The 15,195-nt window shown below is 45.3% G+C and overlaps 1 protein-coding gene across 4 annotated transcripts in view; it reads right to left on the minus strand.

Moving 5' to 3' along the window:
- Nucleotides 1–292: 292 nt before the first annotated feature.
- The window catches only part of ORMDL3 (ORMDL sphingolipid biosynthesis regulator 3), a 28,792-nt gene continuing 13,889 nt past the window's right edge, over nucleotides 293–15,195 (minus strand). For all 4 annotated transcript variants that reach the window (XM_083408813.1, XM_083408814.1, XM_083408815.1 and 1 more), the window contains exons 3-5: nucleotides 14,666–14,857; nucleotides 9,148–9,299; nucleotides 293–7,729 (exon numbers count right to left, since the gene is read on the minus strand). In XM_083408813.1, the coding sequence (XP_083264939.1) occupies nucleotides 7,594–7,729; nucleotides 9,148–9,299; nucleotides 14,666–14,839 (462 nt within the window). In that variant the 5' untranslated portion in view covers nucleotides 14,840–14,857 and the 3' untranslated portion in view covers nucleotides 293–7,593. The remainder of the gene's footprint in view (nucleotides 7,730–9,147; nucleotides 9,300–14,665; nucleotides 14,858–15,195) is intronic.

A 15,195-nucleotide genomic window follows, 5' to 3' on the forward strand; every position in this document is an offset into this window, starting at 1 on the left:
AAAACCAGCTGGAGACGCAGGTTTGGGATACACTGGTATAAACAATACTGAGCTGGGTGGGCCAATGATCTGACTCGGTATAAGGCAGCTTCCTACGTCACTATCATTAGGATGAAAAACGACTCAAAAAGGCCCTGATCTGGAAGCAGCCAAGAACCCTCAACACAATGTCAAAACACCATTGTCTTTTTCAGGCATCCTCCCTAGTCAGGGGAAGAGCAGGACAGTGCTCATTGACACATTAGAGCTTTCCTTATATATGTACAGATTTGAGGAATACATACAAGATATATTACATGAATACTGATTTTTTTTAATTGGTTTGTCTTTGAATACTGTAGAAAGGACTCATAAAAATAATATTCACACTTTGTCTTAGAAAGTTCTCCAGATGAAAGTTTTCTTTTCTCACGTGTACACGACAAAACGAGAGCAAATCCAGAAACAAAAGAAGATTAAAAAATAAAATAAAACCAACACAACCGTAATTCTATGTTCGACACAAAGGTGTAAAACATTTAACGCTCACTGAAAAGAACATTCACACTCACATTCTAAAAATTATATTTCACAGATAATGGTAAATCAATACAATAGGTTAATTCACTACAATTAAATAACAATCCACAGACATACCATAAAATGCAGTTTGTGGCAACAACTCAGCTACCATGCCCTCCTAAAGAGCTTACTACCATACCTTTAAAATAGTTAATTATTGTTGTTTTTTTAAAATTAAACCCTTATGAAGTAAACAGCCTATAAAGCTAAGAGAAAAACCTAGACCTCACCAACCAATTGATGCCAAATTAGCAATTAAACCCACAAGTATTAGCTCCTGTAGTAAACACAGCACCTTGCTGTTAAGTCGTGAAAAGAGCTCATTGGTCTTTTCCCTTTTCCTTCCATTTCTAGAGTTCCAGAAATGCTACATATGCCCCTTTGGCAGGGACCCTTTAATCATTGTTACACAGTTCCCTGCATGGTCACATATACATGACTTGCCCATATGATACTATGCTTTACCTGCTGCAAAAATCTGGGTGGGAGCAGGCCATTTGCAGCCCCACAACCCAGTTCTACTTATTTCGAGCAAAACTTTCTTGTGACAACTTGGAAAGACGCTGCTTCCTTTCCACTGATCTTTGAGTGGACCATTGTGCGATTGCGTGTTCCATCATTACTTCTGCTGTTACAGAGGTTCTCATGGTCAGGAACAGCATTGTTGTTGTTGTCTTAGGGATCAAATCAGGAGCACAGCCATTCAGGCACAGATTCCCTACTCACCAAGCCACCCTAGGTGCCGGTTGGAGGAAGGAACCGTAGGCAATTTGAGTAGGGACATGAGCAACTCTGTTGACTGTTAGATGATAATCAAATAACAAATCCAGTTCTGCTGCAAATCTTTCACACCTGCTACACTCCTCTCTGAGAAACTACTTCTGCCCTGATCATCTGCTCTAGCCCAGGGAGGGGGAACCTCCAGACCTCCAGGTACTGCTGAACTACAACCCCCATTATCACCCTGACCATTGGTCAAGGGTGATGGGAGTTGGTGCCCACCAGGACCAGGAGGTCCACCTGTTCTAGGTATCTGCCAGCACTTTGGCTCCAGACTTGGCACAAAGCACACAGCTACTCACTCTGCTCTGTGGAACCTGCATGCTATGCAAGCTGCTTGCTGGGAGAGGGGTTGTTCTCCTCTAGGCTGCTCTGTGCATTGTCCTGGGCGTGCACAGACCCCATAGAGTCCACATCAAAAGCCACAAGAAAACCTTGATTTGTTTCAGATAGGTTCCATATTTTCATTCTATCAACATGCTACATTAAGTCCTTGAATCCCATGTTGAGATTCCCTGTGTCTTTTTATTTACAATCTATTTATTTTGTGTGCGAGAGGGAGCGATTCCAGATCGGGACCATAATGAAATCACTGAATTTCAATAATCACTGAAAACCCACTTCTTGCCTGAAGCTGCTGTTTGCAGATAATGGCAGCTTGGGGGGGGGGGGGCAAACAACTTCACAGAGGGGCAAGTTTCAGGAGGACAGTAGCACATGGGAGAAGGGGTAAACCTCAGCTTTTTATTGCATACACATGGGAAATGCCAAGCATGATTTTAGTATAACTTGAAGCTTTGACCACCACAGGCCCATGTTTCAGATTGTTCCTGCACTAACCACAGAACCTGACAACAGAAACCCTAGACAGTGCATGGCCTGAGATGCACCAGGCTCGAGATGCATTGTATACCTTAATTATACCAGCCTGGGCAAAGCAGCCTTGGTACCTACTATTATTCCAAGAGAAACGTGTTCACATGCAACTTTTGTGTGGGAAATCCCATCTTCTCTACTCACCACTTCAGTGATGAAGAGAGCATTTATTTATCCGTAAAGCCATGTAGGGTGGGGAGAGATTTGTGGCCCAGAGACAATATTGCAAATGGTGCACTGGATTCTGAGTCCCCTTCAAAATGGTGACTAGGGTGCTGGTGGAAGAGATTGGCCTTTGGGACAGTGAATTAAAGGGAGCATGCTATCGCCTGCCCACCCAGCACCTCCTCTAGAAGAGCAGGCAGGGCTCAATCTCTGTTTGCTCCCAAGGCAAACTGAGGAGGGATTTGGGGCTCTTCGTAAAAGGCTCAGTGGGCCTAATTGGGTTGGTTAAAACACAACTCAGCCAAGACAATTATACCTCCCCACCCCCCTGCCATCCATAGTTACGCATGTCCACTACCCTCTGCCAGGGAGATTCCATTAGGGGCACACACAGGGGAACAATTTACTGATAGAAGTGATTCCAAATTATTAAAAATGATAGGACGGTGCATCCTCTCTAATAAGTTCTGCTGCCCACAGAACACCATGGAATTTCATCCCAAACCACAACTACTAAATTTTATAGTATACAGAAACCTTCTTCTTTATGGAGCGCGCCCAGACTTAGCAAAGCAGCTCTTTCTACAGTATAGAGTTACAGAAAGTGGTCAACAAGGAAACTGCATGAACTCTCGTTTCAGCACCAAGAAGCAGCTTCATTGGGGAATATGGAAAACAAATGGGTTTCTCACCATATTAACAGGGCTTGCTCTGTTTGACAGAGCCAGGACTGAGCAAGTCCTCAGCAAATGAGCATATAGGATTGACCACAGCCCAGGCTCTCTTCATCTCCACTTGGTTTTGAAAGTTTCCACAAATATTTAATATTTTTAATGTAAAGGAACAATCTGTCAGCTGATTCTCTCATATGGTCTTGGCCTGGACAACGTAAGCTCACTTTTCTAGTAGCAATAACTATTGCCAGAAGAGTGAGCTGGCAGCTCGCATTGTAAAGGGTTTTGTTTAGATTTTCATAAAGCTAAACCCATCCCCTTTGTTTAACTGTAACAGGAACTTTTATTGACAATGGGAAACACAGCCTGGAACAGCTGGTTCCCCAACTTGGTACTCTCCAGATGTTGTTGCTCTACAACTCCCTTCATCCTAGAGATCTGGGCCTTGTTGGCTGGGGCTGATGGACATCCTAAACATCTGGAGGACTTCAGGTTGCTAAGGCAGGCCTAGAATACCTTGAGAGCACTGTGGCTGGTGAACAGGCTACTCTGAACAATCCCCTCATTACTCAGAATAATGAAAAAGAAGCGGTAGGAGCAGAAGTTTGCAGAGCAATGAATGACATGAAAATTGGCTGGTGTGTAGACATAGTGCTAATGAGCTCTTTCTATATTTTTTCCTTTTTAGTAGGGTACTGATTTATACCCTTGCAAAAGAACATTCTGTTTTTCGGAAGAGTGCAACTTAGATCTGTGTTTAAGGCCTTAACCACCTATATATTGGAATAGTGCTAAAAAATACAGAAGCCCTTTAAGTTATCCATATATTGAGTTACACGTATCATCAAGTAATGAGCACAACTTCTATTGCAGAAATCTACGTTGAAGCAGATTGTTTCCCTCCCCCGGTATTTTTGCTTCCTCATCAAAGCAAGACCTGGGGTTAAAATTGTGCGTTTGCTTAAAATTTCATAAAATCGCTGCTGAATTTCAACTTTTAACCTGGGCTCATCTGGTTCCACTGAATTACTGAAAACTGGGAAGTGGTTGTTCAGCATTCCACTATTATTTTGACATATTAGTAGCTGTTTTTCTTCTGCAGAATAAAGAATGGGAGGTAGAACGGGGAGATCTAGTGCTGGAAAAAGCTAATAATTGAAATGAACTCAAGAAGAAAAAAAATTAAAATGCCTATTTCCCCCACCCCTACCCCCGCTTTTCTGAGAACCCAATGCTGAGTCTGATCCCTGGCCTCAGTATATTTTTCACATTTCGTTAAATTTGGTTTTCTTCCTTTTTCATGAGTATTTTAAAAAGTACCTTGCTTTCAAGTTGCCTTAGACAGGAAGTTAAAAAATACAGGCTCTAACGGAGGTCAATAGCAGCTCAGCATCTTAGCGCTGGGATTTGGGTGAAAAGCTTACAATGTTAATCCTCTTAGCCCACTTTGCTGGCAGGTGTTTGAGCAGGGAAGGCCACCTGCTTCTCTCAGAGAAGACCCTGCCTCCCTCTCTGTGCCTAGATGACAAGCTCTGGTCCACACCAGTCATCATCAACAGTGGTATATATTGCCTATCCGTAATTTCAAAGCTACTATCGCCTTCCTAATTCACAAACCCACGTACCTACACTTAATTATAACTGTCAGTGCCAATCAAAACAACAACAACATGACAAGTTGTTGGGCTAGGGCAAGGGCTAGATGACTTCCATCAGGTTGAGGAACTACAGCTTCAGGAGTAACCAGGAATAAGGTCCTGTTCTGTCAGGCAACCAAAGGTAGACATCAGGACCTGGTCCTTCTACCTGGCCAACCGAGAAGGTCTCTGACTGACAGGAAATTGCAAGGGCTGATACTCTTCCCTTCCGTGTCTGGAGGGAGAGCTCCAAGAACACCAGAACCTGACCTTCGATTCCAAGATTACTAGTCCCAGCTGTGACACAAAGGCTGCTAAAACATACAGATGACAAGCCCAAAAGCAATGTTTGGCTGCAGCTGTGCCAAACACAGCTCCACTGTATTTCTTTCAATAGAGGGGGGTGAGGAACATGCTCCAGGTGCCACTCGACTCCAGCTCCCATCAACTACAGCCGGCATGGCCAACGTTCATGGATTATGGGAGTTGTAGTCCCCCGACACCTGGAGGTCCCGCAGGTTCACCACCTCTGCCTCCACATTTTCAATCTCCTTTGTTTCTTGCATCATTGTCTCTGACGCTTTGTAGACTTTAGTACACATTGCCTCCCCGGATAGCCACTTAACTGTCCTTTACATTTTTTGCTGCAGGTGTAAAGCGGCTTTTATTTTTGTCTGTTGAGCTGCCTTGAACCGCTGGTCAAGGATAGGGATAGAAACATAGAATTGTAGAGTTGGAAGGGGCCAAGAGTCAATTAGCCCAAGCCCTTGCAATGCAGGAACCTCAGCTAAAATCATCTGTTTTATTACGTAGATTGTACCAAATCAGATAATGGGAAGGACATCTGAAGAGAAAGAAGGGGGCAACTCCCATCCCTTTAATGATACTGGGCTTGGTGGAAGGCTTTTAAACCTCTTTGCCCAACCCAGAACCTCTGCTTGCTGCAAAGCCCAACAGCATCACCACTGCTAATGTGGCCACTGAAACCAGGTGGACTTTCCCTGCCATCACTTCTAGATACTGCCAAAAGCAGAGGTGGTGCTTAAAATGCCCTCCTCCTCCTTTCAGGGAAGTGTCCCAAACAGTTATAAAGCTGGGGAAACGGTGTATGAATTATTGGCACTGGCCTCAAATGTTTAGATGCCTCTCCAGTTTAGTGGGGTAAGGAAACATTTCAGTTGCCAAGCTAACAAGCCTGAGAAACAGATTCCAGGAAATACTCAGGCTGTTTAAATTCCATCATAAAACTCATATCCTAGCTAGCAATGTGTGCATTTCCTGGGGCGGGGTGGATAAGGGGAGGGAAATTGTATTATTATTATTTTTTAACAAAGGACACAACATTGACAAGAAGAACCAAACTCACATACCTATGATCCTGATGATCAAAACTTAACACACGTTTTTCTTGATGTCCGCATGATTGAATTGCAGCCTGCACCTTAAAAGGCTGTTGGCGATTACATGACATAATGTATTATAGCTCTCAGAGTCTGTTTCTCTCCCCCGCGCCCCCTCCATCCAACATAAGCATCAGAAAGAAAGAAACCCACTTACTAATCCATTAGCAGAAGAAAACCCTCCTCCTTGCAGACCAACCAGCAGTCAGACGTATACCAAAATATCTGCATTCTAGGTGACAGAGAGCAATACAGGGTTTTTTATTCTGACACAGTGGGGCACTAAAGCAAAAGCCCATTAAGCCACATGGGTGGAGGCTGCCCAGAAAACAAGCAACATCTCAGTTAGACATCACAGAAGGCAGCAACAAGATAGCTCTCTCTGAACCCCAGTGCTGGCATGAATCAGCGAATGAATCAACGAAGAGTGGTACCTAACCAACCCTAATCAACTTATGCTGGATTTCCAACCGAGAGAGATTGGAAACGGGGCCTGGGTCCTTTGGCCTCATGTTGTGTCTTCTCCACCGCCGTCATTGTACAATGTCAAAATAAACCATCCATGCTTCAAGAGACCAGTCTTTCAGCCATTGGCTCTCCCATCCAGAAGAAACGCCACAATGAGGCAGCTGCGACTGTCGAAATGCGGCAACCACTGCAAGGCAAGTGTCAAAACATTTCTTCCCTCTTCCTTCTTGTCCCTGGGTTGTGTTTTCAACCTGCCATGTGGAGTTCCCCACTCCCTCAACCTCAGAGAGGGAAAAGCTTTGAGAGATATATATATGTAGGCAAAGGCTTTTCAAAGAAGACTCTGAAGAGCATTGCTTTTGTAACTGGAGGGAGAAACCTGGTTCATGCCCCTGCAAGAAAGAATGAGAATCTGTCCCAACTGCCTACCAAATAATTAAAATGTATTTATAAATGATCAGCTAAGGTTTCCAAACTCACAAAGAAATCTATACCTAGTGTGCATCTCAAAATTTCTGATATAGCCCTTTCGATGAGCAAGTCACAAATTCCCCCCAAAGGGGACACCTTTATATTAAAGTGCATTTGCTATCATCCTAAACATCGCCTTGCAATAGGCTCCTACCTTTCTATACCTGTCCACGCCTTCTGGGCTGGATGTCTTCCATCACCCAGAGAGCAAGCTATGAGTACCTTTCAAATTTCAGTGTTGTCTGCCTCTATTTTCAGATTCTTGAAAAATAAAATAATAATAATAATAAATACATTTTAAGCTCCCCCCCCCCCAACCCTTGTCTCTCCTCCAAGCTAAACTCTACCCAGGATTCAAGCATCGTTTGAGCAGTCTGCGTTCTCTGTCGGATCTTGGAATCCTGCTGAACATGTGCTCATTTTAAAAAGAAATTAAATTTTTAAAAAGGAGCCATTGTGTGGAAGTGTATCCTGAAGACGCAGCCGGAACGAAGGAAACAGGGTTCTCACGTTGCTGGCTTCTCACAGCTCACCAGAAGGGAATATAAAAGACACCCGGGCTCAGTACTTGTTAATCCCAAAGATGCGTACGCCATGCAGTTGGGGTAGTTTGGGGATCAAGACGCTCATCAAGGAGATGGTGTTGATGATGAAGTGTATCCGGTCGTATTTAGTGTAGAAGCTAGTAAGGAAATAACTGCGGAAGAAAGAAAAGGAGGAGAGAATTGAATCCCGTATGCCCCAATTCCCTCAACCAGCCCACACTGAAGGTTGAAACATAGAATGCCCTCCCTAGGGAGGCTAGCTGGATGCCCGTATCATGCACACACACACACACAACATTTTTATATCATGCATATAATCTCTCTCTCTCTCAATATATAATTTTTATTAAATTTCTGTTTTACCTTTTAGTATATTCACTTAAACAACCTTAAAATATCAATGACTTCCCTTCCTCTCTTTCCATGGTTCATTTCGCACAGCATAAACACCTGCGCATTTTATATAAACTAAACCATTCTATATTACATCCATCAAAACTTATTTGCACTGTTGAATTTATCTTAATTATGCTGCCCACATTTTCATATGTACACAATTCCCCCCCCCATATATTCAATAAATATTTTCCAGTCTTCTTTAAATGTTATGTTCTTCTTGTTCTCATACTCTATACATTAGGTCCGCAAGCTGTGCATAGTCCATCAGTTTAAGTTGCCAGTCAGGACTTCGCTCATTTTCCATTTTTGGGCTAAAGAAACAGGAGCTGCAGTAGTGACAAACATAAATAACCTTTTCCAACACCTGGGAATTTCTGTCTGACTTATCCCCAACTTCAAGGACTCAGGTTTTTTTGGAAAAGTACTTTTAAACATTTCTTTCAGTTCATTATGAATTATTTCCCAATACTCTTTTACAGGTCCACCATATATGAAAGAAAGTACCCTCAGTCTCATTACATCTCCAACACTCACCTGATTCAGTCTTATACATCTTATATATATTCTTTGAGTGCCAGGTGAAGAGCTTTTCATTTTTCCAGGGATTTTTCTTTTTTTTTAACATTGCAAATTGTATTACTCACTACCCAGAGAATGTTAAGGTACTGTCGTTTTTGGACTACAACTCCCATCATCCCTAAGCTAGCAAGACCAGCGGGGTCAAGGATGATGGGAATTGTAGTTGGGGAAAACCAGCGGGAGACCCAAATTTGGGAAACACGGCTCGAAGGGCACAAAGGGAGGAAGGAGTTCTGTGGGCCTGAAAAGCATTTCTTCACACAGTGTGGAGTTAATTTATGGAACTGGCCTGCTATGAGTTGTGGGGGGGGGCATTAGGGCTTAGACAGCCTTAAAAAGAGGGCGAGGCAAGTACATGGAGGATATGGCTACTAGTCAACTTGGCTTCATACCATCCTCAGGACCACAGGTATCATGACTCTGAATACTCATTGATGGAGAACAGCAACATTTCTTGTTTGCGGGCTTCCCGCAGGCATCAGACTAGCCATTGTGGGAACGGGATGTTGGGCTTGGCAGGCCTCTGACCTGCTGCAGAAGCGATTTGCACCTAGCCTTATCAGTACAGTCCCAAGCCCTCTTTTACACTCACAGTATAATTGGTGTGATGGTCAGGAACTTGCGGGAAGCGGTGAACTGCACTCCGTAATCCATCTGCTCCCAGTGAGTCAGCAGCCGGGCTTTGCCCTGGTCAGGCGTCTCGAAAGGCGTTCCTTTCACAGTGTGTAAGAAAATGTACATGCTCTGTAAGAAAACACAAACACACATGTGTGTTTTTAAGGGCTACATGGCGGTGGGGAATAATATTCCGTCGCTATTCTGGGCTACTTCGCTCATCTCTTCCTCTCTCTTGTTTCGAGTCCTGATTTAACCAGTTGAAAAGGCAGCAACGTCCTTGCAAAAGATGTGCTGTGTTGAAGGAAACCAATGAATAACCACTTTTCAATGAGAAGCAAGGGGAGCCTAGCAGGAAAGAGGGCAAACGTGCAGATACAGTGCTAATTTAGGATAATTATTATTCTACTACAAACCCTCGATCTAAGGTGCTTGGCTGAAGTCCACTAGAAGCAGTGCTGCAAAGAGGACTATTGACCGACCTTTAAAAACGTGGCGGAAAGAAGCTGCAGTATTTGGAGCCTTAAAATGCTTCGGCTAACCTGATCCAAGGAAGAAAGGGGGGGAAATCAGGAGGAAGCATTGAGCAGTGAACTAGCATGGAATACGTCATTTATACATTTGTGCTGGCAGGGGGAGCTGTTGCCACTTCTGCTGCCTACAAAGCAGTGCTCAGAAATTCAGATGCTGTAATGCACATAAAAATATAGCTGGGGCCTCAAGAGGCAGCCCCCTCCCTGCTCTTTTTTGGAGGCAAAGTGTCACATAATTTTTCAAAGGGCCGGCGCTCTACGCAAAGCAGATTTCCTACACAGATCTACTTCTAGGTCACGAATTGTGCCACACCGGTTATTGGCGTCTGCGTGGCCAATGGTACCCAGGGCAGAGAGAGGGTGCCAATTCAGATTTCACACCGCACCAACAAAATGCCTTGAGCCAGCCCTGTGTGCAAATTCCTAATCTGCCCTAGGTTATTGCAGCGGGCAGCGACAACTAAGACGCACATGTTATTGTCACAGGTGTGTAGGAGGCAGCTTGACATTTGTAATACACATAGGGGAGCTGCTCCTGGACCGGGAGAGCCTGGCCACAGTAGCTCATGCACTGGTTACTTCAAGGTTGGATTACTGCAATGCGCTGTGTGTGGGGCTTCCTTTGCCCTTGACCCTGAAGCTGCAGTTAGTGCAGAATGCCTTTTCAGCACCTAACACCTGTGCTCAGGGCTCTGCCCTGGTTCAAGGTGTTACTATTAGTATATAAAGCTCTTAACACCTTGGGACCTGTTTACCTATGACATCCTCTTACCCTAAATGTTAGGGTTGCCATATTTCAAAAAGTGAAAGTCCGGACATAAAAGCTGTGGAGCTGTTTTGTGGGCAAAGTTCTTGAGCTTTGAAGTTTTTGGGCTTTTTTTTTTAAAAGGAAATTTGCCCCCAAATTAACGCTACCGACATGGGTTGCCATTTTTACCAATTTTCGGAAATTCTGTATGGACGCTATTTCCGACGGACGAATCCCAGATATGTCTGGGGAATGCCGGACGTATAGCAGCTAGGCTACCATATGTGCCCACTTGACCACTTCAGTCAACAGAATTGGCACTTCTATCAAGTGAAACATAATACCCGCAACCACATCTGTAAGAACTTGTTTAGTTTGGCACTCCTTGCCTATTGATACCAAGGCAGGTGCTTTCACTGTATTCCTTTCAGCACCTGCCAAAGACATTCTTGTTTAGTTTAGACATGCTTACCCAAATGTTTAGAAGGTTTGTATGAGTTCTGACTTATTTTAGTTGATTTCTGTTGTGGTTTTGACCTTCTGTATATTTCCCAAACTTGGGTCTTCAGCTGTTTTGGGACTACCAACTCCCATCATCCCTGGCTAGCAGGACCAGTGGTTGGGGATGATGGGAATTGTAGTCCAAAAACAGGTGGAGACCCAAGTTTGGGATATGCTGTTTTAAATTATGGTTGTAAATTTTAAAGTGATGATTTTATTGGTTTACCTGCTTTGTAGACCGCTTTGAGTTCTCTCCCCCCTCCCCATCAAGCGATATACAGTGGTACCTCGGGTTAAGAACTTAATTCGTTCTGGAGGTCCATTCTTAACCTGAAACTGTTCTTAACCTGAAGCACCACTTTCGCTAATGGGGCCTCCTGCTGTTGCTGCGCAGCCACTGCACGATTTCTGTTCTCATCCTGAAGCAAAGTTCTTAACCCGAGGTAATATTTCTGGGTTAGCGGAGTCTGTAACCTGAAGCGTATGTAACCCAAGGTACCACTGTACAAAATTTTATGAAATAATAAATGTGTGGTGTGGGAAATTTAACACAGCTGTATGTCAGGGCTCCACGCTCCAACCCTACCAATCGAAATGCAGCCCACCAGTCATGGATCGTGGCCTGCCAGGGGTTTGGCAACTCCACCCCACTTGCGCCAGATGTGGCTGCGCCACCGACAAAAGAATGCCATTTCTTCACATGGAGCATAGGTGGACTACGGAACTCACTCCCACATGTTGTAGCAACTTGGATGGGTTTGAAAGAGGATTACACAAAGGCCATCAACAGCTACTAGCCATCGCGGCTACTACGTTCTACCGCCAATGTCAGAAGTGGCCTGCCTCTGTATACCACCCGCGGGGGGACTCAGAATGGGCAGAGGGCACTTGCCTTGCTTGTGGGCTTCCCATAGACATCTGGTTGGCCACCATGAGAACAGGATGTTGGGCTAGGTGGGCCTTTGGCCTGACCCAGCGGGGCTCTTGTGCTTGTAAGCTAGACAACCCTCCCCTCGTTGTAACCTGGCAGGGCTAGCACGCTATGAAAAAATGCACAAGGGTGCATCGTTATTCAGTGTGCCTCCATTACCACTGAACACCTTTCCAAAGGTTTCCAAGCACAATTCAAAGTGTTGGTGCTGACCTTTAAAGCCATAAACGGCCTCAGCCCAGTATACCTGAAGGAGCGTCTCCACCCCCATCGTCCAACCTGAGGTCCAGCGCAGAGGGCCTTCTGGCGGTTCCCTCACTGCAAGAAGTGAAGTTACAGGGAACCAGGCAGATGGCCTTCTTGGAAGTGGCGCCGGCCCTGTGGAATGCCCTCCCACCAAATGTCAAAGAAATAAACAACCATCTAATGTTTAGAAGACATCTGAAGGCGGCCCTGTTCAGGGAAGTTTTTAATGACTGAGGTTTTAATGTATTTTAAAATGGGTGGGGTATAAATAATAAATTAATTATTATTCTTATCATCCGCCCTGCACAAAAAGTGTGGCTCACCCCACATTTCCAATTAATGGAGTAGGTGCTGGGAAGCTTTTGCTAAAGTGGCATTAAGCAAATTAGGGGTGGCTGTAGGTTTTTGCAATTAAGTTGGATGGAGTAAATGGGTGTGATAATAAGCACTGGGCGTGCTTCGAGTTTCACGAAACAGGATACTGAAGCACTCTAGAAACCCTTACACTTTGGAATTTTAATCTGGCGGCCGTACAGCGTTCGCTCCCCACATAGCGGGGTGGGGAAGCCTTGAAAGAGAACAAAAGCACCAGATAAAATCTGTGAGCGGGCGACTCCCAGTTGCAAATCATCTTAAGCTCATCCTATCGTGAAGCAATGATAACAAAGCACGGCGATAACCGGTGCCAAGGTGCCCGGACTCCTTTGTGTTAATTCTTTCCAGCTCTTATCCTCTTTGATTTCAGTTCTTCCCATGCAAAATCATTGGGTGGATCCAAATTATAAGGTGGTGGCACTTAAGTCCCATTGAAACCAATGGGTGACTTGAGTCACAACGAAGTTGCTCCATTGATGTCAGTGGGTACTGAGGTCAATTCAATTCACTCATTCTGGGGTCCGGCTGAATGTCAGCTAGGGTCTCTCTCGCTGTTCCGCAGTAGGTGGCCAGGAGAGAGAGAAAGAGGGATGCCGTGTGATTGTGTTTGTGTGTGTGTGTGCGCGCATCAGCCTACAAATCCAGTCAAGATTATCCCGTCTTGTTGCCTCCTCCAACACTATCGCATCTTTCTCTCTCTTTTTGCCACATTTTTTCATGAGGGGCAATGAAGGGCTGCATTCTGTCATGGGGGTGTGTCTTCCAAGGGCCACATACCAGGGGTGGGTGAGGCCAAACTCTTGCCTACATCCAGGCATGCAAGTTGACACATTTTGGTCCAGTAAAAATCACGAGACAAGGGCGAAGAGTCAGCCGAGTGAGGGGGTGTGGCCTGGGAAGGGGGTGTGGCCTGGGAAGGGGCATGAGGGCCAGGCAGAGATGTCCTGAGGGCCAAATCCAGCCCCCCAAGCCTGAGTTTCCTCACTCCCTGGACTTAGATGAATGTATATGCTTTGGAATGCAACCACTGTGTGGAAACCAAACACAGCAAGTGCATCTCTCTACGCTGACGCCGTTATAAAAAACCCTTCTAACAATCCTGAGCTAGACACCCTACAGGGCCAGCGACACATTAAATATATCAGAGGGGAAGGAAGCCAAACAGCACATAGCTGTCACTCTCAGTTGTTTTTACTGCTAAAGTGAAGAAATAATTGCATGCGGAGCAGATGGGGTGACCCGCCGGGAGAGCTGCTCCCCACCCCCACCGCCCCTGGCTAGATGCAAAATGATGCACCACTCTGAGCACAGGGCATAAGCCAGCAGGCTGCCATGTCTGCGCTGAGATAGCGTCTGGATATTAGGCTAAGCAGATTAAGGTTAACTGAGGGTTTGGGGGGAGGAGATGCCCAGAAATATGGACCAGTGTTAAGGACGAGGGAGAATGAGCCTCTGCTAAGGCACACCATAGTCATCATCCTTAAAATTATATTATGATTATTTCAAATTGTACTTTCACACCTGCTCCTTGTGCAGCCTGTTTTTTGAGCTTTAGTCCTCCATCTGCAGTATACCTTTAAAACTGTACTATAGCACTGTGAACTGTCACAGAATGCTGGGAACTGCAGTTTGTTTTCAGGTTGCTGAAACCCCCTATGATCAATCCCTCTTTCCCAGGGAACTCTGGAAAGCCTAGCTCTGTTGAGGGTCTCCTGTTGTTAACTATCGGCATCCTTAACAAACTACACTTCCCAGGATTCCTTAGGGGGAAGCCATGACCTTTCAAACTGGTGTGATTTTCAAACTGGGATATGTTCTTTTTGTTTTCTGAACGGGTTTAGGGAGGATTTTTCTCCCCTTAACAGTCTCTGGTTTGCACAAAACAAAAGCAGGAGGTGAGGTAGAAGCATGTATGAGGTTTTTCAGATGGCTTACTAATCTTTAATAAACCCTGTGCTCCACCCCCCCACTCCCTTCCTGCAGCAAGCTTTAGTGGTCCAGAGTTAATTTAAACCATAGTTTCCCATTTCACCTGAACTGGGAAACTGTGGTATAACCACACTCGGCGAATGAACCAAGAAAGTGCTGCCTGCAGAAGCACCCTCTGCCTACAATGCCCAACACCGGAACTCAAAGCTGCTGCCAAAGGGGCTCCCCGTACCATGTTGTGGATGATGTTGGTCAGAGTCCAAACCACAGGGACGCTGAAGAAGGGGATGCTGAGGAGGATCACGTGCAGAAGGCCGATGCCCAAGACGTACGAGAGCCAGATGCCCCGGCTGTTCATGACCCGGGTGTTTGGGTTCACTTCGCTGTGAGCTGTGCCCACGTTCATCTCTCCAGCTCGGCGGCCCTGCAGCAGGACACAGAGGGACACAGATGGGTTAGCAGGATGAGGGAAAGCTCCCAAATAGGAAAAAAGAAAAAAAGAAAAAAGACCAGGGCTGGGGGAATCTGCGGCCATTTGGAATGTTGCTGGACTACAGCTCCCATCATCCATGCCACAGCTAGGGCAGATGGGGGTTGTAGTCCAACAAGGTCTGGGTTCCCCAGCCCTGGAGCAGGTGGCTCCATCTGTTTCTGGCCTGGGTCAATTTTTGCATGTTTCCGTAAACCAACCCTGATATTGTTAAGCCTGATTATCCCACCAAGGGGCAAGGCTGATTCAGAATGCGGCTAGGTGAGGGTACG

The sequence above is a fragment of the Podarcis tiliguerta genome, assembly GCF_965153285.1.
Source record: "Podarcis tiliguerta genome assembly, chromosome: 13".
NCBI lineage: Eukaryota > Metazoa > Chordata > Lepidosauria > Squamata > Lacertidae > Podarcis > Podarcis tiliguerta.